At 43.0% G+C, this 22,194-nt stretch overlaps 1 protein-coding gene across 1 annotated transcript in view; it reads left to right on the top strand.

Moving 5' to 3' along the window:
- UPB1 (beta-ureidopropionase 1) overlaps positions 1–21,768 on the top strand; it is a 38,536-nt gene extending 16,768 nt beyond the window's left edge. The window contains exons 4-10 of the mRNA XM_068238318.1: positions 10,625–10,719; positions 12,532–12,693; positions 15,054–15,223; positions 17,956–18,037; positions 18,145–18,187; positions 19,081–19,235; positions 21,537–21,768. Of these exons, the coding sequence (XP_068094419.1) occupies positions 10,625–10,719; positions 12,532–12,693; positions 15,054–15,223; positions 17,956–18,037; positions 18,145–18,187; positions 19,081–19,235; positions 21,537–21,620 (791 nt within the window). The 3' untranslated portion in view covers positions 21,621–21,768. The remainder of the gene's footprint in view (positions 1–10,624; positions 10,720–12,531; positions 12,694–15,053; positions 15,224–17,955; positions 18,038–18,144; positions 18,188–19,080; positions 19,236–21,536) is intronic.
- Positions 21,769–22,194: the final 426 nt, after the last annotated feature.

The raw sequence follows: 22,194 nt of genomic DNA, 5'->3' as shown, positions 1-22,194 counted from the left end.
ACTATTTACTGTCAGCAATAGAAGGCACCTTTAACATGAGCATTGCACACGTACATCTTTTTAAAATGAAATTGTAATTACTTTTTATTTTTGCTCTAGCTTTAATGAGCATTTATGGCACTAGTGAATTGCAAATGTACCCCGAACCATCACAGTTGCTTGCAAATACTTGGGTTGCAATGTCACAAACTTTGGCACAAATCTTTGGCAGAATCTGCGCAAAGAAACAAAGAAAAAAAATGAGTATCCCAGTCTAGTGTGGAAGCAAGCGATAACAATCTCCTCACTAGACCAAGTCCACCAGTGTTAGTTCATGCATTTTGGGGGAGGGGGACTGGAGATGTAGACTGTCCCCACCGGGTTCTCGAAACAAGGCTACTGTAAAAGCAATTGCATATGCTTATAGAATCAAGCTGCAGTGTACATATATGATGTAGATCCAGAGGAGCCCCTGCAAAGTGTATTCTTTTGCCACTGACTTTTACTTATTTATTTTCATCTTTCTAAATGATTTATATTTTATTGATCTTCAGCAGATTCTTCACAGTAAAGCGTAATCAATACCCCCTGGGACAATTGTTATTATGTAAAAACATGAAGGCTCTTTTGGTAGGTGGAATATTATACTTGGATGGTAATATTGGGCAGGATGTATAACCTTTTCAGTTTCTTAGGGATACTGTCTGAAAGGATAGATAGATAGATAGATAGATAGATAGATAGATAGATAGATAGATAGATAGATAGAGGTGACTAGCTATCTATCAGCAAATGACAACTCGTCGCATTGTAAGTGAATTTCTGATACACGATCAATAAATTGATTGTGTTGGGGAGATATGTACATGCAAGGCAGACATCTGTTGCTGTCTACATACAACGTGTGTGACCCCAAATCTCCGGTATGGTGCCATCACAGGAAGGCCAGAAAGAAACTTATTTTTAGAATTGCTCAATTTGACCTAGGCCTTATAATTACTGGCATACTGTCAGTCCTGTTACTGTGATTGTGACATGGTTGTGATCACTGGGCCACTTATAACCTGGCAGTATCTCCTCAGACACCTGTTTGAGACTTTGGCCATTTTGCAACTGTGATGTGTTGCTTTCCATGCCAAAGATTAGCATTGTAGTTTGACATGTCAGTTAAATAAACACATTTCTAAAAACTTACTTCTGCAGGCTTCTGAGCATGTATTATCCCAAAACGTTTAGACAGTACTATGTAATGCTTATGTGTATCTCTTGCTGTAGGAATACTCTATCTGTAAAAAAAAACATTACTAGATACAAAACCTTGACATGCAAGATGTGGCCTTTCTTTTGCTTTACCCTGTCCTAGCACCACTATTGTGTATAAAACTAGGGAAAAGATTACTATTGTCTTGTAAAATCACTCCATGAAAAGAACTCGGAATGCAGAGTGTCTGTATTCCCCTGTTTAGAGGCAGCCTTGTGTTAGACAAGTCAATGTGTAACATGCTGGTCTGTTGTAACAAAATGACCTTCCCTCGATTACAGCTGAGGTTCAAGGACAATCAGAGACATCTGTTTTCTCACCATATAAAGCAAACTTGCCATGGCTAAAAGAAAAGTTGTATGGTAAAAGAGAAAAAAAAATAATACGATATATATATATAGTTATGTTTCAAAGGTACAAAGTTTGCTTCATGTACAATATATACAATACTGTTTATTACTTATTTTGCAGTCCTTGCAAAATCCCTTGTAGTTAATGTATTTGGATGACTATTATATTTGCAAAAAAACAAATCTCTCTACCTCCTTTTGATTGTATGTACTAACATTGTCAGTCAATAGGAATAGAGTCTGAAGAAGGCTTAGACATTGGGAGCATACGGTTTTCCTTTTAAATTAGCCAATAAACTAGCAAGCTATAGTCTCCAGAAATTCCCCCTCCCTTTGCTTGTAGAGACACAGGGTGGGGCTGGAATGATTGGTCTGTGATCTGATTACACAGGAGCAGCTTACTAGAAGGGATTAAAGCATACACACAAAAAGGACAAAAACCAGTATATGCTGCTCAAAACTGCATGTTTTATTGAAAATTATTTAAAACCATACACCCACTATTGTAAGAGAAAGTGTCAGAAATTACTGACACTTGAAAATATTGCAAATGCAATATAATGTGCTGTAGCTTCTTCGAACGGTGAAAGAACCACTAAGAATAGTGTAAATCAATTAAGTGGAAAATGGAATCAAAACCACTTCTCTAACTGCTGTAAACCTATGTTGAATCTGTATCTTGGCAAACGCCTATAATACATCCCCGTGAGGAAACCCAAATTGGTAATTGGTAATAGGTTATAACCACTCACAGAGGGTAATAGGCGTGACCAATATGATCAATTGAAACTGTGTCTTGGCAGACGCCTATAAGAAATCCCTGTGAGGAAGCCCAAGATAAATTATAATAGAAGTTATTGGGTTATAACCACTCACAGAGGGTAATAGGTGTGAACAATATGATCAATTAGGTACAGAACGTAAGATTGACCATAAGGAACAACATACAGTGGGATGCGAAAGTTTGGGCAACCTTGTTAATCGTCATGATTTTCCTGTATAAATAATTGGTTGTTTTGATAAAATATGTCAGTTAAATATATCATATAGGAGACACACTCAGTGATATTTGAGAAGTGAAATGAAGTTTATTGGATTTACAGAAAGTGTGCAATAATTGTTTAAACAAAATTAGGCAGGTGCATAAATTTGGGCACCACAAAAAAGAAATGAAATCAATATTTAGTAGATCCTACTTTAGTAGAAATTACAGACTCTAAACGCTTTCTGTAGGTTCCATTGAGAGTCTGGATTCTGGTTGAAGGTATTTTGGACCATTCCTCTTTACAAAACATCTCTAGTTCATTCAGGTTTGATAGCTTCCGAGCATGGACAGCTCTCTTTAACTCACACCACAGATTTTCAATTATATTCAGGTCTGGGGACTGAGATGGCCATTCCAGAACATTGTACTTGTTCCTCTGCATGAATGCCTTAGTAGATTTTGAGCAGTGTTTAGGGTTGTTGTCTTGTTGAAAGATCCAGCCCTGGTGCAGCTTTAGCTTTGTCACTGATTCTTGGATATTGGTCTTCAGAATCTGCTGATACTGAGTGGAATCTATGCGTCCCTCAACTTTGACAAGATTCCCAGTCCCTGCAATGGCCACACAGCGCCACAGAATGATGGAACCACCACCATATTTTACTGTAGGTAGCAGGTGTTTTTCTTGGAATGCTGTGTTTTTTCCTCCATGCATAACACCCCTTGTTATGGCCAAATAACTCATCAGTCCACAGCACCTTATTGCAAAATGAAGCTGGCTTGTCCAAATGTGCTTTAGAATACTTCAAGCGGCTCTGTTTGTGCTGTGGGCTTCCTCTGCATCACTCTCGCATACAGCATCTCCTTGTGTAAAGTGCGCCGAATGGTTGAACGATGCACAGTGACTCCATCTGCAGAAAGATGATGTTGTAGGTCTTTGGTGCTGGTCTCCGGGTTGACTCTGACTATTCTCACCATTCATCGCTTCTGTCTATGCGAGATTTTTCTTGGTCTGCCACTTCAAGCTTTAACTTGAACTGAGCCTGTGGTCTTCCATTTCCTCAATATGTTCCTAACTGTGGTAACAGACAGCTGATGTCTCTGAGACAGCTTTCTGTAACCTTCCCCTAAACCATGATGGTGAACAATCTTTGTCTTCAGGTCATTTGAGAGTTGTTTTGAGACCACTATGTTGCTACTCTTCAGAGAAAATTAAGAGGAGGGAAACTTACAATTGACCCCCCCCCCCCCCCCTTAAATACTCTTTCTCATAAATGGATTCACCTGTGTATGTAGGTCAGGGGTCACTGAGCTTACCAAGCCTATTTGAGTTCCAATAATTAGTTCTAAAGGTTTTGGAATCAATAAGATGGCAACAGTTATGCACCTGCCTAATTTTATTTAAACAATTATTGTGCACTTTCTGTAAATCCAATAAACTTAATTTTACTTCTCAAATATCACTGTGTGTGTCTCCTATATGATATAGTTAACTGACATTTTTTGTATCGTAATAACCAACGATTTATACAGGAAAATCACGACTATTAACAAGGTTGCCTAAACTTTTGCATCCCACTGTATGTATTCAGACTGGAATCCATATTCCTATTAACTATTTATGCACATACCAGTCTGAATATAATCAGAGATATCAGAGACACCTTATCCAGTTACTGTGAAGAAACCAGTATTGACCAATTTTGCATAGGGTTATAATCACTCACAGAGGATAGATAGGTGTGACCAATATGATCGATTTACTACTAATTATAACATACATAGGGAGCCACCAATAAAGTATATAGTATGCTAGAGCCGCAAAATATGATATATAACCATTTGGTATTGCCACTGCTGCTAAACATAAATAAATTATTGCAATTGATAACTGCCGTTGATTCCTGCTCAATTATTGAAACTTGTACTCATAGTACAGTTTTTGAAAGCCGCTGAGAATTAATCACAGACAGAGATAGCAATCTGTATTCCAGCATAGAGTCTATCAGCATCCAGTGATACTGTTATCCTGTAGTATGTACATTGTCACAACGTTGTTGAACGTTGCCTCCATAGACTCAAATGGGGCGTGGCAAAGTCCTTAGGATAAATAAAGTCCCAGAAAAGACCTAAATTTTCAAATAAGCATCAGATGATTGTAGTCAGTACTGTGGATATTGTACACTGTCAGCACCATTTTCATTATCACATAGGACCCATAAGGTACTCAGCATCCAGCCTAAGGGCTGGTTCAGACGGACGCTTGCAGAGCGTTTACCGCCAGCGTTCGGGGCTTGGCGTTAAACGCTCCCATTCAAGTGAATGGGAGCGTTTGTACCAAGCTTTCACGCGCATTTGCACGAACACGGCGTTTGGGTCCCGATTTTCCCTGGCGTTCAAGGAGCCCCTGGAAGCTACATGTATCTTCCAGGGGCGGTTAACCGCGATGGGTAATGTCCCCCTAGGGGAAGAAAAAACGCAACCGCATCCGAACGCAACGCGAACGCTGCTGAAAGCCCGAACGCATTGCCGCCACGACGCCGATGAACGCGACGCCTCCAAACATCCGTCTGAACCAGCCCTAAAGGTCAAAGACTCTCTTTGCAAGCAGCATCACAACCAGTTCAATTTAATCGCATATTGCAATATCTAATCCCTGGATCTAAACGATATATAGCTTTAAATTTCAAACCAGCTGGATTGGAATTGTTATTTTCTGCAAAGTGGGAGGCAATAGGGGTTTTGTCTCTCTTTTCCTCCTTTGCAGAATCCACAATGGCCCTTACATGTTCTTGAATTCTTGTACGTAATTCTCTTTCTGTTTTACCGACATAATATTTTCCACAGGGGCAAGTCATTTAGTACACAACATATGTACTTAGACAATCCAAATGACATCTTAATTTATATGTTGTATCCCCTGCTGAATTAGTAAATGTATCTGTTTTTTCTACATATTGGCAAACTGAACATTTTTTGCACGGGGTCATACCATTCCTTTTTCTAAAATATGGCTGTTTGCTGCTCTTATATTCTGATTTGGTTAAAATATATTTTTGTTCCGTCTGGCTGTAAGGGTCTAGGGCCTATTATTTCAGCTTTTTTACCGTCATTCTAGCGAATAGGCCAAAACCGCTGTAAAGTGTTCCTTAGTCGGTTCCAATGAGGTCCATATGTGGAAACAAGTCTAGGACAGAACTGTAAGTTTGTTCGTTGTTTTTTTGTTAGTAGGTCATCTCGATTAGACTTTAGGGCTCTATAATACACTGACTTTGAGGGCTGGAACCCACAGGAGCGCTTTTGGCAGCGTTTTGGCAGCGCTGCGATACGCTAGCGCTTTGCCAAAACGCTGGGCTAATGTTAATGGATGGGGCAACTTCCACAGGAGCGTTTGCGTTTCCCAGAAACGCAAACGCAGGACCTGCAGCATTTTGGGAGCGTTAGCGCTTCAATGTAAAGTATTGAAACGCTAGCGGAAACGCTCAGCAAAACCTAAACTAAGCGGTTTTGCTAGCGTTTTGCGGTTCAGCACACTGTAACAAAATGAAAAATAATTCACAGGACAAATCAGGATAAAAACGCGAAACGCAAAACGCTACACAACCGCTGAGGAAAAAAATACACTGTTGCAAAACGCGACCGAAAACTCGCATGAATCCCCTTGCAAACCGCTCATGCAAAACGCTAGCGGTTGCGTTTTGCGTTTGCGGATTTCAGTGGGTTCCAGGCCTGAAAGTTTATTTGGATAGCCTCGAGCTTTTAGTCTCAATTTCAAGTCAAGAGCTTCCTTTTTAAAGGTATCAGTGTCACTGCAATTCCTTCTAAGGCGTAAAAATTGGCCTATAGGGACAGCAGTCTTCTGTGTGACTAGGTGAGCGCTTTGATAGTGTAACAAAGTATTTCCAGCCATAGGTTTCCTAAAAGTGGAAGTTGAGATACCAAAACTATCTCGTTTAATCTTAATGCCTAGAAATTCAAGCTCATTTTCACTATGCTTGTAAGTCACAAAAATATTATAACTGTTTGCATTTAAACGGGACACAAAATTATGTAAATCATCCGTAGACCCCGTCCAAAGTAAAAAGACATTGTCCACATAGTGCAGCCAAAGGGAGGCATGCTCCCAATATGCTTGGTCCACATATACCGCCTCCTCCTTCCATGCTTCCAGGTGGAGACAGGCATATGAGGGAGAGCAGGCCGCCCCATGGCCACACCCCGCCGCTGCCGATAATATCGATTGTTAAATGTGAAAAAGTTGTTAGCAAGAATAAACTGCAAAAGCATAGCCACAAAATCGTTATGGCAATCTTGATCAGGGTAAAAACGATTAAAAAATGTGTTTACCGCACGTCTACCCACATTGTTGGGGATGGATGTGAACAGAGATTCAACATCCAGCCCCACGAGAATCGCATTTTCGGGGATTGTCACATTTTTAAGCTTTTGTAACAGTTGCATAGTGTCAAGAACATAAGACGGTAGCATCTCAACCATTGGTTGTAGTTTCTTGTCTACATACTGCCCTATTTTTTTCTGTTGGAGAATTAATAGCAGCTATAATTGGACAGCCTGGAGGGCATAGAGCAGGGGTCTCAAACTCGCGGCCCGCGGGCCATTTGCGGCCCTCGACACAATATTTTGTGGCCCTCGCCGGCAAAAGCTTCCTTAGGCCTCATGCACACTGCAAGCGATTCCGATTCTGATTCCGCTTTTTAATCGTTTTTTACATCCGATTCAGATTCCGATTTGCAGTGTGCAGGGAGCAAACTGCAAATCGGAATCGGATGTAAAAACCGATTAAAAAGCGGAATCTGAATCAAAATCGCATGCAGTGTGCACGAGGCCTTATAGTTCGCTTCAGTGCTCCCAATTAATCCGCCGCATCCCCGCCGCTAAACAAGGGCTGCAGAGCCCCCAAATCGCCGGGGGGCAATCCGCTGGCATTTCCTGGAAGGGGCAGAGCTTTCAGCTTCAGCTCTGCCCCTCCTGACGTCAATCGCCACACGGATCGCTGCCTCTCCCCGCCCCTCTCTGTGAAGGAAGAGTGAGAGGGGCGGGCAGAGGCGGCGATGCGCCGCGATTGTGAAATTCCTTATGCGGCCCAGCCTCATTCTGACTTTGCCTCCTGCGGCCCCCCAGATAAATTGAGTTTGAGACCCCTGGCATAGAGGATTTTTGTGGATTTTTTTGTTGAATGAAAATAGTCGGGACCACATATTGGTCGACCTGTAATGCCTTAAACTCCTTTTCGGTAAGGACATTATCCAAATATCCCCACTCCAAGCGAGTATTTAACTGATCTCTCACCTTTTCAAAAGGATTGGTCATGACCCGTTCATAACAATCAGTGTCTGCCAACTGTCGATTTGATTTCTTTTAAATACATTTCTTCTGGCATCAATACTATATTTCCGCCTTTGTCACTTTTTTTGATGACAATATTCTGCAAATTCTTTAGTTTTTGTAAGGATTTGTGTTCACAAGGCGATAAATTATTTGGGATAAGATCTTGTGTTTGCCAGGTTTCTATCTCTTTCATGACAGATTCATTGAACAGTGTGACATACTTGTTTATGAGGGCATATACTCCGATACAGGTCTCATATCAGTGTGTAGGGGGAACCTAGGTTCAAAAAGCATGCCTGCAAACTAGCCAAGTACATCTGTAGGTAACGTCCCTTCAATAATGGCACCATCACTTGGATAATCAACTCTACTCAAAAGCCTCTGAGTTCTGTTTGTGATGTTTACATTTGGTTGTTATCATTGCTGAACTAGTTAGGCACCTAAGTTAGGCAAAAAATATCTAAAGCTCGCCATACAAACATCCATTTTGATCACCCAAATAGGCCCCGCCAGCCATTGTGGCCCCTTTGCCCCCCCCCCCCCCCCCCCCCCAAGATTGAAGATGGAGCCGCCACTGCATGTTACAGTATTGTATAGACACATTAAAGGGCGCTAGAACAGTTGTACAGAAATGGGTGCACAGTGTCTGTGTGGGTCTACGTTTGCAGAAATTACATTGTATATACAGTAAGATTGCCTTATTGGCTTGCTACATACAATGCCCATAAAAAAGTGCATCAGGGAAAGTTTCATATAGCTACATATACTTCTAACTTCATATCGCCTTTATTCAGTTTTTGTCCCCTGTGGGCTCCTCTGTTGCCAGGTCTCTATCATTTAGGTACTCTTGGTCTATAAAAGTCAAACATTTTTCTCAAGAAAAACGGGGGGCTCAATTTACTCAGTTCACTTTAATAAAAATATATAGAGAGATAAAGTGAGACATGACTGACTCATTTTGTATGGTTTTAATTTACACAGGCGAGTAGCCATTTTCTTAGCATTACACAACCTCTTTATAATAACCCAGGTTTATGCAGGTGTACTGGGGATTAGGCCTGTCAGATCTTTGGTTGTCTGATCATCTTAGGGATAATTGGTTCACCTGTACTGCCAGATAACCAACTGTTTATGGCTTTAAAACCCAATCTGCTGAGATGGATTCTTTTCAGCAGAGGATCATGCAGCCCATAACCATGGCAATCCATGCTGGCACGCTGCCAACTGACGAATGTCAGCAATAGGCCTTGTTATCCCAGTAATCTTCAAGGACAAATACTAGGAGACTGGCTTTTCCTCTCCTCAAATGCAGAAAACATCAGTAACTCCCAATGTAAAAAGAACAGACCTTTACTCCAACCTTTAGTGCTGATGTTTCCAGTATCCAGGCAGGACACCATCTCCCGGACTCTTCAGGACTAAATCTACCTGCTAGCAAAGAAGGTGACTCCGTCGGGATCTGGCACTTGGGCTACAGTTATGGAGACAGCCTGTTGCCATTACATTTGCTCCTAGATCTTGCAGAACTACGTAGCTTCCTCCATTGTATGTGAAGCAAAGCAAGCATTAAATTGCCTTCAGCTTTGCTGCATCTTCCTGGATGTCAGATATGCTAGGATTCTGAATGATATTCAATGAGATTTAAAATGTGTTTGATAACTACTGGTGCACAGTGTTAAATCTATCTATTTCCTGGTCGTGCTTTTTGTTGGGCATATATCTAATAGTGTATAACCAGGTCAAAATCAGATACTTACCCTGAAGAGAGGGAAGCCTCAGGATCCTCTTGAGGCTTCCCTCACTCGTCTGAAGCCCCCTGTTGCAGAGCGCAGCCCCCTCCACATCAGGGCTGCGCAAGCCCACGGCTCTGGCTTACTGCGCATGCGCACAGTCGGCTATTGCATGGTCATGATACAGGAAGACAAGCTGCGCGGCCCCAATGCTCAGCGACAATGCCTTGTCGCTAATCTTTCCGGGGCCATGATCAACGACGGGGGGGACAACAGAATAGCGAGGGAAGCCTCAATAAGATCCTGAGGCTTCCCTCTCTTAAGTTATCAAATTTTTTTACCAGAGTTTCGTCTTGGGTACTCTTTAAGGGCATGCCGCTGTGTGGCACTCTCTGTCCCCCCTTCTCTCCGCAGCGGACTCCTGAAAATGCTGACAAACAGGATTGTCGCTAGATCACTAGGAGAAGAGGCGTCCCTAGCAGGAGAGGCACTTCTGCAAAACACCCCTTCCCCTCCTTCTAGAGCCTCTTTCCCACCCCTCTGCAGCTCTCCCCAGCCTCTCTGCTCTGTGAGGAGAAGCAGAGAGGCGATCTGCAACATCACTAAAAATGAAACTGACTGATTGCTGGCTACAGGAGTGGCAAGGAGCGGTGATAAGAGGCTCTACCTGATCCAGCTAGCCCCCTGGATCAGGTTGTATGTTTTTTTTACCTTTATACTTGGGCTCGGGATTGCTTTAAGTTAGCACGTATGCAAGATGCTTAAACATATTTTCTCCTGCCAGTGATTCACTCACTAGGAAGGGAACCCATGACAGCATTGTAGTTTTAGCCTTTTTATGTTTAACTCCACTGGAGCATCTTCAACTAGTCAGCAAAGTTAAGCAATAGTTATTTTGCAATCTGAACAAGCTCATTTTAACTGTTTATAATATAACTTGCCAGTCTCCTAAGCATCACTATTTCTCTCACAGCAATGCCATTTGCTTTCTGCACAAGAGAGAGGCTGCCTTGGACAGAGTTTGCTGAATCAGCTGAGAATGGCGCAACTACCAAATTCTGCCAGGAGGTAAATACAGTGCAGATCACAGATTTGATATGTTCGTAACATTTCTTTTGATATGTTCGTAACATTTCTATTCTTGTTCTATTTTTGAAGTCTTAATGAAGATGATGTGTATACTATTGGGACACTAGGGTTATGCTGACCACTCTAGTGCCCCAAGTGAGACCCCCCCCATGCCCATTCCTGGTCCCCATATGAAAGTATCTTTCATATGGTCAATGAGATGTAAATCAGATTTTTAATGTAAATGTCATGCAGATTGTATGCAGCTTAGAACTGAGCGGACCAAATTTGGCAGGAAGTTCATTTTAATTGCCAAGCTCCAATCTGCAAACAATGTGCGTTAGATTTCCATGCAAGCCAAAATTATCTGTTTCTCATTGACTGTCTCATTGACTGTCTCTTCCTCAGGTGTAGTAATTTTCCCCTTCCTATGATGTCTTGGGTGTTGTAATGCTCTCTGTCCATAAAGGGAAAAAGCATGTGCACCATCCCTCAGTTGCAAAGTGTGGTTCATGTTGTTAGCGCACATACACTGTACATGTATCCAGATCACTGTGTAATTAAGCCTTGGCTGTGAACATCACAGGCAGCTGCGGGAGTGGAGGTGGGTGGCGGGCACTGTATGTGGGCAAGCGACGGACGTTTCACGTCCTACCGAATGCTTGATCAAGCTTCCTTCCACTACCTACACATTTGGATTACGGAGCACACGTCCTCTTATCAGATACCAGAGTTGCAGCAGCAGTGAGAATATTATTTTCATTTACTTTTATTCGCTACAATTGATGTTATATTAAGGGAGTGTCGCACTACTTGCTATTCTTTTGAGTTCCAGTTGTAATGCTCCTTTCCTGGGCCCTGGCGATGTGCATTTCCTGCCATAATCTATCCTGTATAACAAGTCCAGCCATCCCGTTCTCTCTGTTTAACAAGCCACTCCACCATGTCCTACATATAATAAGAGCTGACATGATGTCTCTTCTATAACAACAAGAAATAATCAAGAATGGGACAGCACCCATGAACAGGAGAACCAGTGTGCCTACAGTCAGGGCACCACCAGTACTGTAAGACAAAAGTCCATAAACAAGATTGGCACCACCGTGTAATTAAAAGCGCTTTATTATCCATGCATTAAAAAAAAAACATAAGCAAAGTCCCTGTTATCCAGCACCCACGGGAATTGGCTGATGCACTTATTAAAGTGGACCTGAACTCTGAACTGCCCTCGGATAAGTGTGCTTTCTGGTTGCTTAAGACTGAATGTTTAAAAATAGGCCTAGTCAATACAGAACAATCCCCGACTTTGTATACATATCATGAACTCTGTATTAAATGTTGAAATACAGTAATTGAAAGTATATTAAACTTGTGATTGCCATGGAATCCAATCTTTAAGCACAGCAGAGCCTACAAAAAGCCTAAGAAGTTGGCCTTCACCACTCTGAGTACCACTAAAGATTTGTTCTGGTTGGTTGAGACTTCTGGTTAGTTGAGTTCTGGATAACTGGGACTCTGTTGTAATGTGGAAGCAGTAGCAGCCGGCCTGCTGTTTTGAGTGCAATGCCCTCCTTTAAGCTGTGTAGCTGAACAAATAGCAAGCAAGGCTATCAGCCTCCTTTTAAATACATCACATTCATTACTTGACCATTCAGCACGTAGATGCTACTGGCAATTCCTGTGCTATGCTTGTGTGTATATACTGTAAGATCATGCTTTTTCATATAACATCTCCCCTGAGGAAACTTGCATCTGTATATACAGTATAAATTAAAGGTATTGTCTGCTATACCAACCTCTGTTCCTTTTCAGCTTGCAAAGAAATACAACATGGTGATTGTTTCCCCCATCCTAGAGAGGGATGAAGCACATGGAGACACGCTGTGGAACACTGCCGTTGTCATATCCAATACAGGTACAGTCCTGGGAAAGAGCCGGAAAAATCACATCCCAAGAGTAGGCGACTTCAATGAGGTGAGCTTGTCATACTCAATTGCAACTTTCTCTCTATATTGTACTTAAAGGGATACTGTAGGGGGGTTGGGGGAAAATGAGTTGAAGTTACCCGGGGCTTCTAATGGTCCCCCGCAGGCATCCTGTGCCCGTTCAGCCACTCCCCAATGCTCCGGCCCCGCCTCTGGTTCACTTCTGGAATTTCAGACTTTAAAGTCTGAAAACCACTGCGCCTGCGTTGCCATGTCCTCGCTTCCCCTGATGTCACCAGGAGCGCATGGTGCAGGCACAGGCCATACTGGGCCTGTGCAGTATGCTCCTGGTGCCATCAGCGGAAGCGAGGACACGGCAACGCAGCGCAGTGGTTTTCAGACTTTAAAGTCTGAAATTCCAGAAGTGAACCAGAGGCAGGGCCGGAGCATTGGGGAGTGGCTGCGTGGGCACAGGATGTCTGCGGGGGACCATTAGAAGCCCCGGGTAACTTCAACTCATTTTTCCCTGACCCCCCTACAGTGTCCCTTTAAAGGAATACTGTAGGGGGTCAGGGGAAAATGAGTTGAAGTTACCCGGGGCTTCTAATGGTCCCCCGCAGACATCCTGTGCCAGCGCAGTCACTCACCGATGCTCTGGCCCCGCCTCCGGTTCACTTCTGGAATTTCAGACTTTAAAGTCAGAAAACCACTGCGCCTGCATTGCCGTGTCCTCGCTTCCCCTGATGTCACCAGGAGCGCATGGTGCAGGCACAGGCCATACTGGGCCTGTGCAGTATGCTCCTGGTGCCATCAGCGGAAGCGAGGACACGGCAACGCAGCGCAGTGGTTTTCAGACTTTAAAGTCTGAAATTCCAGAAGTGAACCAGAGGCAGGGCCGGAGCATTGGGGAGTGGCTGCGTGGGCACAGGATGTCTGCGGGGGACCATTAGAAGCCCCGGGTAACTTCAACTCATTTTTCCCTGACCCCCCTACAGTGTCCCTTTAAAGGAATACTGTAGGGGGTCAGGGGAAAATGAGTTGAAGTTACCCGGGGCTTCTAATGGTCCCCCGCAGACATCCTGTGCCAGCGCAGTCACTCACCGATGCTCTGGCCCCGCCTCCGGTTCACTTCTGGAATTTCAGACTTTAAAGTCAGAAAACCACTGCGCCTGCATTGCCGTGTCCTCGCTTCCCCTGATGTCACCAGGAGCGCACAGCGCAGGCACAGACCATACTGCGCCTGCGCAGTACGCTCCTGGTGCCATCAGCGGGAGCGAGGACACGGCAACGCAGGCGCAGTGGTTTTCAGACTTTAAAGTCTGAAATTCCAGAAGTGAACCAGAGGCGGGGCCAGAGCATTGGGGAGTGGCTGCGCAGGCACATGATGTCTGTGGGGGACCATTAGAAGCCCCAGGTAACTTCAACTCATTTTCCCCTGACCCCCCTACTGTGTCCCTTTAAGGTTTTGGGGGTTTATATTTTGGCTATACCAAAAAATATATCTATATTTCATGTCAGCACATATCTACTTCTACAGTATGGGTAATGAATCCAGGTGTAGTGCATTTGAATGTGGCCTGGGCATTGTATAACTAATTTATTGAACAGCAGCTGTACTATACAACACATCCAACTTTTGGAGGCCCCGATACAGATCCAGAACATGCTGCACTTCAGTCAGACTTGGAATCCCCCTTGAAGAGTGTGAGTCTGTGACTGGGCCAATAGAAGCCTGGTGTGACATGCTCAGTCCTTTCACTGTGTGAACCCTAGATCATGGGTGGATGGAACTATGGATGTATCCAGGGGTGTAACTACAAAGCATAGGGCCCCCAGCAAACCTTTGATGGGACCCCTTAATGTTCACAACCCTTCCCTTGCCTATCCTTGGTGACCCTCACAACATGGGGGGTTCATCATACAAGGGTCATAAAACAAGTGTGGCTATCAGAATAGTCACACTCCTAACATGTGTAGCCACAAAACCACCTGATCTGAAGTATCAGAGAAAGGTGGGCTAGTAGTTGGGGCCCACTGCAGTCACAGGGGCTGCTCCCCCCTAGTTATGCCCCTGGATGGATCTATCTATTCCACCTTGCTTCTGGGTATTCTTGGATTGATAGGTTTTCACTCATGACTTTAGGTAGGCTAGAAGGGAAACCATGAAAAAGTATGCTGTGCTGTGGGACAGATGACATTTTGGCTGTAACTTTTTGTTTTTACAATGTTTTAATACTTTGAGAATCTTCTCATAGCAATCAGTCTGTTTACAGCTGTCTTCTTGTTAATGCCTGAGTATTTTCATTAACTATAGCCCTGTTTTATCTCAAGTACTGTAAATAATACTAATCATGATTTTAGCTTCTGATTTTCCTGGCATCCTGAGTATCATCTGATTGTATGTTTCAGTCTACCTATTACATGGAAGGCAATACAGGACACAAAGTCTTCCAAACTGCATTCGGGAGGATTGCGGTGAACATCTGCTATGGGAGACACCACCCACTAAACTGGCTCATGTACAGCATAAATGGCGCTGAAATTATTTTCAATCCTTCAGCAACCATTGGTGAACTTAGGTAGGTAGTATAGCAGTATGAGAGCAGACAGTATGACCAGAATCTGTAAAATGTTAACTATAGTTTACTATAAAGTAATATAGTGGCATGTGTCTGTTTCTGTACATGCTTGTTTATATTTTTCACTCAGAAATTAAGCAAGAATATTTGAGAGGTATTGTGCTTCCAGTTATGTGCAAAGAAATAATGTTTAAACTAGTATTACAAAAAATGTGGAATAAAGTGCAGCATTACTTATCCGCATGACATAGCAGAGCATGTGACACATTTAGAGCCATCATCATTGACCAGTTTAAGTTTTTCTCATGCACCTTCCCCTTCTTCTCTTCCATTCTGAGTCTTAATTTGAGGTTAGAGAGTGGTAAACTGTGGCACTTTTTTGCACTGCGTAAGGCTATGTGCCATACACATAGTGGTTAGGGAGTGGCATGGTTGACAGTGGTTGCTGCAACTTGTGACCAACCCCCTAACTGATGCATATGCTGCAGTGAACTGTGGATTTCACAGGAAAATCAACACAACTTTGGTGATGTAGTTAAGCAGTGCAGTGATTGTGTCTCTTCAGGTGGTATTTCAGTGTAAGGGTATTATTGTCCTTGAATGACATCTGATTTATTACAGCAACGTGATTGGACAGTTTTATAGATGAGAAAAGAAAGAGTTGTGGTTGCCTAAAAAAGTATAAAATAATTTAAAATTCGGTGAAAAAGAGAGGAAAGTGGTTGGCTGATCTCTCCAGTTGTATAAAATAGGTGTTGTGTTGAGCAACAATTTTATTAGCACATAAGGTTATACAATGCGTTTCGTGCTATTGCCCTGCTTCTTCAGGTAAATCTATAAAGTGCCAGATGACCAAGGCTATCGGGTGTCCGTGTCTTTTAAAAGGAAAGTTGTGTTTTTATGTTCACATAACCTTTTTTTTATTAGGAGAGCAACAATCACCCTCAGTCTCCAAGTGACCTGGACTGGTTATCTCCCAGGTATTTCCCTGGAAGCCTTAAGGGGTGGGGTTTGCTCTGGTGGCAACCCAGTTTTGTATTTTACCTATTTTTACAGAAATTCTTTATTACTCACCGACTGTGCTCAAGTCTAACTTTCTCTTTTTTCAAAGGCACTTTTTGTGGTTATTATTGACCCGATGAAGTGGGAAATGCCCGCAAAATACATTGCCTGACCCTACTTTGTGCAATACACTCAAATGAGTTATATTGGGTGTTTTGAAAAACACAGTAGAGGTGAGCCAACTATACCTCTTTTTTTTTTTTTTAAACAATTTTTAATTATTTGAAATATTTTTGCGAGCCTCTATCTATCAGTTGTAACTGATAACACCTCTGTTGGGAGGTTGTATCTTTAAGGTAGCTCTTGTCCCCAGGACCTACCTAACTACCAGGAGTACAATCGCAGAGGACCCTTGCAAGCCCGAACAGGAGCGGGAACTCCTCTGCAAGCCTTATTGGTGGATGCAGTTGTTCTCCTGTTATTCCAATATATTGCTCGAATGGCTCCTGGGATTTTGTCTCCCTTTTTGTGTCGTCTTGGTCCATGGATTAACATACCCCCCCCCCCCCCCCCCCAACACACAAAGGCTTTATTATTCGCAGTATACTACACTGTACAGGCTCCTACTTTTCTTTCCTTGTATTTCCTTCTCAGTTGCTGGAGTACTACAGAGTCTTGGGCCAGCCTGGAACCTGTTCCCTCAGTTTTACTGATAACACTGGGACCAGAAATTGATTAAGATGTAATAGCACCCTAGGCAAGGTAGTAGATTTTGGGTCCCCTTGTGGTCTTTTTGGTATGCTGAAGTGGAGAGATGTTAGAGAAGGTGAAAGGTGGGCCCCTGGACACCCACTAGGCCCCAGGCACCTGCCTAGTTTTCCTGGTGGATGGTCCTGCTCCTGACTGGGGCAGAACTCTATACTTTTGCATTTGTCCCTAAAGCAGGAATTTTTAGGTAGATCTCCCATTCCGAAATCTATTCTGTTGACCGCTTTTAAATCTGTAAAGCTCTTTCATTGGAAATAATTATTTTTTATTTCATAGAACCACACAGAAGGCTCAGGACCAAACTGAATGGAATTGAATTGTGCAGAAACCTTTTAAACCATCTATAACCAACAACCTAAGGGCCTGTACACACTGCTGCGCTTTTAAAATCGCATGCGATTTTTAAATCGCAAGCCTTCATGAGAATAGGAAAAGCGCATTGCAGCAGTGTGTACAGGTCTCCACGATTTTCATTATTTTTCAAAACACCTTGCGATTAAAAAGCGCATGCGATTCAAAAAGCGCAGCAGTGTGTACAGGCCCTTAGTGTACTCCTGCGCTGGACTATGGACTTTTGGACCACACCTTGTATTTTGCCCTATGGATATTTGTTAGGATACCCAGTGAAACCATTTATGCTTGTCAAATATATAGATTTCATTGCATTTTTTTTTTTTATATTATCAATTTTAAACAGTTTCAAAACAATCTAAGACAGTTGTTTTAATGTTTTAAAAACCATCCATTCATTCCCACACTCAAATGCTGCTGCTTTTCTGGTCCAAACGGGAATCAAAACAGTCTGTGGAAATGTGCATGTTCGTCTTTGCTCACGATTAGTTGTGTGTTGTGGTCACAAATTGAATCTGAATATGGTATAAGGTAGGAAAATAAATGTATTGTTTCTGCAATGTAACCCAGTTCGCTTGCATAACGCTTGATTTTTTTGATTTCCTTCTCAGTGAGTCTCTATGGCCAATAGAGGCAAGAAATGCAGCCATTGCAAATCATTGCTTCACATGTGCCATCAACCGCGTGGGAACTGTAAGTTGGATCTGGCAATACTTGCCTTCTATGAAATGTCTGCTCTGTGTTATCACAGTGACCATATTTCATTATGTATTTATTTATTTGATTGCTTTTTATTTTAGGAGCACTTTGAGCATGAGTTTACATCTGGAGATGGCAAGAAAGGTAATTTTTATGGAAACATGAAAAAAAAACAATGCTGTGATTGTAAAGCTAAACACATATTGTTCACCCTTTGTCTTGCTCCTTCATACAGCAGATGACTGTGCACATTTTGTATGCATTTCTTAAAGCTAACAGTTGCACCACATATGTATGGAGGGGTCTGTTCCCTAGTTTCATGGTGAAAGGAAAGTGGTAGATACGAGGTCTGTTGGTGATTTTGTGGGTGAATATTCCTTGGCTGGAGAATTATAGCAGAGCTCACCCTTATGGTGCCCATACATGGTACCATTTTTTTCGATGAGATAATTTTGTTCGATTAGTCTGATTAGATCGAATATAAAGATTATTCCAACATGTCCACAATACACATGGCGGCCGGCCGACTGGTGAGTCGTCAAAAACGAAGCTAAGTGACAGTGGGGGACCGGAGGATTCCAGAGCGGCTCCGAGGGCACAGGACTGCTGCAGGGGGCTGGTAATAGCCCCAGGTAAGTGAAACTCTTTACCCCCGTTCATTTAAGGTTCCCTTTAAATACTTTCTCTGATTGCTTGTGCTATTTAACGTATGTTTTTGTTAATAGTCTTTATTACTCATGGCTGGAAGCCTCCTAGTTGGTCAATAAAGAGTGACTTGTCACAGGTTAACTTGGTGCTATTTTTTCTGCCATAACCAAGCAGCCAGTGTTTTACCTAACACACCTTTTCTTTCTGTGCATCACCCATTCAAAACTCATTTATGCTTTGCCACTGTGCTTTCTATAACTTGGTGTAAGCAATATGATGATTATGTTGTTGCAGTATAATGCAGTGCATTCTGTGTGGCAAGATGCTTACTACTGTGTACATAGTATTTGCCCTATTGGGTCTGATCCAGACATGTTTTCTTTTGGCAGCCCATAATGATTTTGGACATTTCTATGGATCCAGTTATGTTGCTGCTCCAGATGGGAGCCGGACTCCTGGCCTCAGCAGGGTTGGTGATGGACTTATGATAACAGAGCTGGACCTTAATCTGTGCCGCCAGACCAATGACAAGTGGAATTTCAAGGTGGGTAGCAACAAATGGGAACAATGTACTCCGGCTTTCTTTTCTGTTGAAGAATGTTATATTGGAGGGAAGAAAAGAGATGTTTAAATTTTCATTGGTTGAAATGAAATGTTGTTTCACTGCTTTGTCCACATTACTGAATTGACCCACAGAGCACACGTGAATGTGCTATATGCCCGGTAGTCGGGGCCAGAATGTGGAAGTACGGCGGACACTAGCGGGCGGCCTGACAGGTAAAATATAACTATTGTGCCGCCGAAGGGGACATAAAACATTAGGGTGGGACAATGGCCAGGGATTTCCATTGCGTTCATCCGAGATTATTGCTCACCGTTACCAGCATGCACCCGATTGAGCAACTTTGATTGGGCATGCACTTGGTGTTCCGACTTTCATCCCATTCGATTATAATTATCTAATCAGATGGTCGATCGGACACCAATTTGAGTAATCTATGTGCTTCTTAAGTGTTGAATTATATAAACAAAAACACCTGGCAGGAGTGTCATTAATTACACCTGAAGTGGGCGGGATGTGGAGACTAACATAACATATTTCCCGCCATATAAGACGCACTTTTTCTCCCCAAAAAATGGGGAGAAAAAGTCCCTGCACCTTATACAGCAAAGGCAGGGAATCACCGACTTATGAACGGCCACCGATACGAACCGCCGCCATGTCGGGGATTCCCTGCCTGTGCCTCCGCTCCCCCTATTTGCCCCTGCTATTCCCTTTGTATCTCCTGGCTCCCCTCCGTGTGTGCAGCAGCTTACCCAATATGACTCATACTGATTGCGTCATCAGTAGCCATGCACTAGAGGAAGCGGCATGAAGAAGACTGGTGTCTGCAGTCCTTGCGGCAACATGTATTGGGTAAACCGCTGCACACACGGAGGGGGGCAAGGAGATACAAGGGGGATAGTAGAGGCATTCAGGGGGTAGGGAGACACAGGAGGAGACATGGGGAGATGGGACACATAGGAAGACACAGGAGGACACCATTTGGGGGATAACATGTACAGGACGCTCTGTACAAGACGCTCTTGGAATATGGACGCACCAGGTTTAGTATATTTTTTTTCCCCTGGTTTTTGCACTCTAGGTGTGTCTTATATGGTGGCAAATACAGTATTTATTTTCTTTAAAACAGTGCAAATTGCCTGGCTGTCCTATTGATCATCTGCCTTTTATACATTTAGCCAAAGACCCTGAACAAGCATGTAGATCTGAGTGGATTAGCCAAATGCTTGATTCACATGTCTGATTCAGACACTACAGCGGCTCTTGCTCTACTTGAGCCGAGTCATGGCATGCAGTGATTTACATTTAGCATCCAGGTCCTCTCATACACAGATCGATTCAGACGCTACTGGAGCCAAAGAGACCAGTAGGATGGCCAGGCAAATGGTATTGTTTAAAGTCAATCTATAAGAGAAAAAAAAGAGACTCTGGTGGGTACTTACCTCAGGAGGGGGAAGCCTCTGGATCGTAATGTGGCTTCCCCTGTTCTCCTCCGTCCCAGCACCATCAGCCGCCAAAATCCTGCCAGGCCCCAAGATCATAACAATCCTGTGAGAGCCTTGTGCAGGCGCAGTAGTGACCTTCGTTCGGGCCCTGGTGGAAATGGCCGAGCACGACACCATGCGCCTGCTCAGTAGAGCGGATCCGATCGGGCTCGGCTATTTCCACCGGGGCCGAACAAAAGCCACTACTAAAATAAATAAATGACGTTTATACTTTTGCAATACCTGAATGGCAAAGCTCCTTAATTTAATTATCCTGATGCAATTATATATTGTGGTGCCGTTCCCTGGAATATAGGTTGAAGTGGCTATAATGAGAATTGGTTGAGTCAGGCATGCTTCTATTATTGTAAAGCCACTACTGCACCTGCATAAGGCTCTCACAGGATTGTTACGATCCTGGAGCCCAGCTTGTCTGCAGATTTTGGCAGCTGACAGCACTGGAACGGAGGGACTGAGGAGGACAGGCAGCCTCATTAGGATCCAGAGGTTTCTCCCTCCTGAGGTAAGTACCCCCCAGGGTCTATTTTTTTTTTCCTTAGTTTATTTTTTATATAAAAGGAAATAATTATGGCAGCCACCATATACCTATATGTTCTGTTTAAGGGGACTTCCAGGTGCACATTCGGGTAATAACTCTCTGGTGTGTGCTGCAGTGATCTGTTTAGAACTTTGTTTATTCAAATGTATTGAAGAAAATATGAATGTAGAGTTAAAAATGAATTTCAGCATATATTTTTTTCCATTTATAGATGAATGCATTTTTTTCCATTTCTAGATGACTGGACGCTATGAAATGTATGCGGAGGAGCTAAAACAAGTTGTGAGACCAGATTTCAAACCTGATATTGTGAGAGAGTAAAAGTACGAGATGCTGCTGCTGCTGCTGCTAAAACAGTGACCTGTGCATACTACCGTGTGTGTCACCAGGAATGTGCTATGCATGTAGTCAGTTACACAGCTCTCTATTCATTATCTCACAAGAATAAATTAAACATTTATTTTGTAAATCGTGTTAATTATACTGTATATGGATTAATTAATGGGAATCCCCTTTAGTGATGGGGCAGAAATACTGTCCAATCAGTAGAGAGTATTCTCAGTTGGTACTTCTGGGTTGAAAACCGGCTATTCAAAAGCAAAGCTGTTTACTTTGGGGGTGTCTGAAAGAACAGGCAATGATTCTAGTGTATCTCCAGCTGTCACTAACAAATGTCTTCAAAATGCTAGTAAAGACATGAGAAATCAAAAGGTTTATTCTATTCAGCTCTGTCAATAAAAACAAATTCTCAGCAACAACTCTCAGAAGTACTGTGCCTGCACAGAACACTCCCGGCGACCTGGCTGGCTGTAGGGCTGCTATGGAGGGGACCCTGGGAGACCGGCTTGGAGCAGAGCTGCGGAAAGGGACAAATAGGCTTCCAGGGGCAGGAAGA

Source organism: Hyperolius riggenbachi, chromosome 1 (assembly GCF_040937935.1).
Source record: "Hyperolius riggenbachi isolate aHypRig1 chromosome 1, aHypRig1.pri, whole genome shotgun sequence".
NCBI classification, from domain to species: Eukaryota; Metazoa; Chordata; class Amphibia; order Anura; family Hyperoliidae; genus Hyperolius; species Hyperolius riggenbachi.
This window is presented reverse-complemented; position numbering and strand designations above follow the sequence as displayed.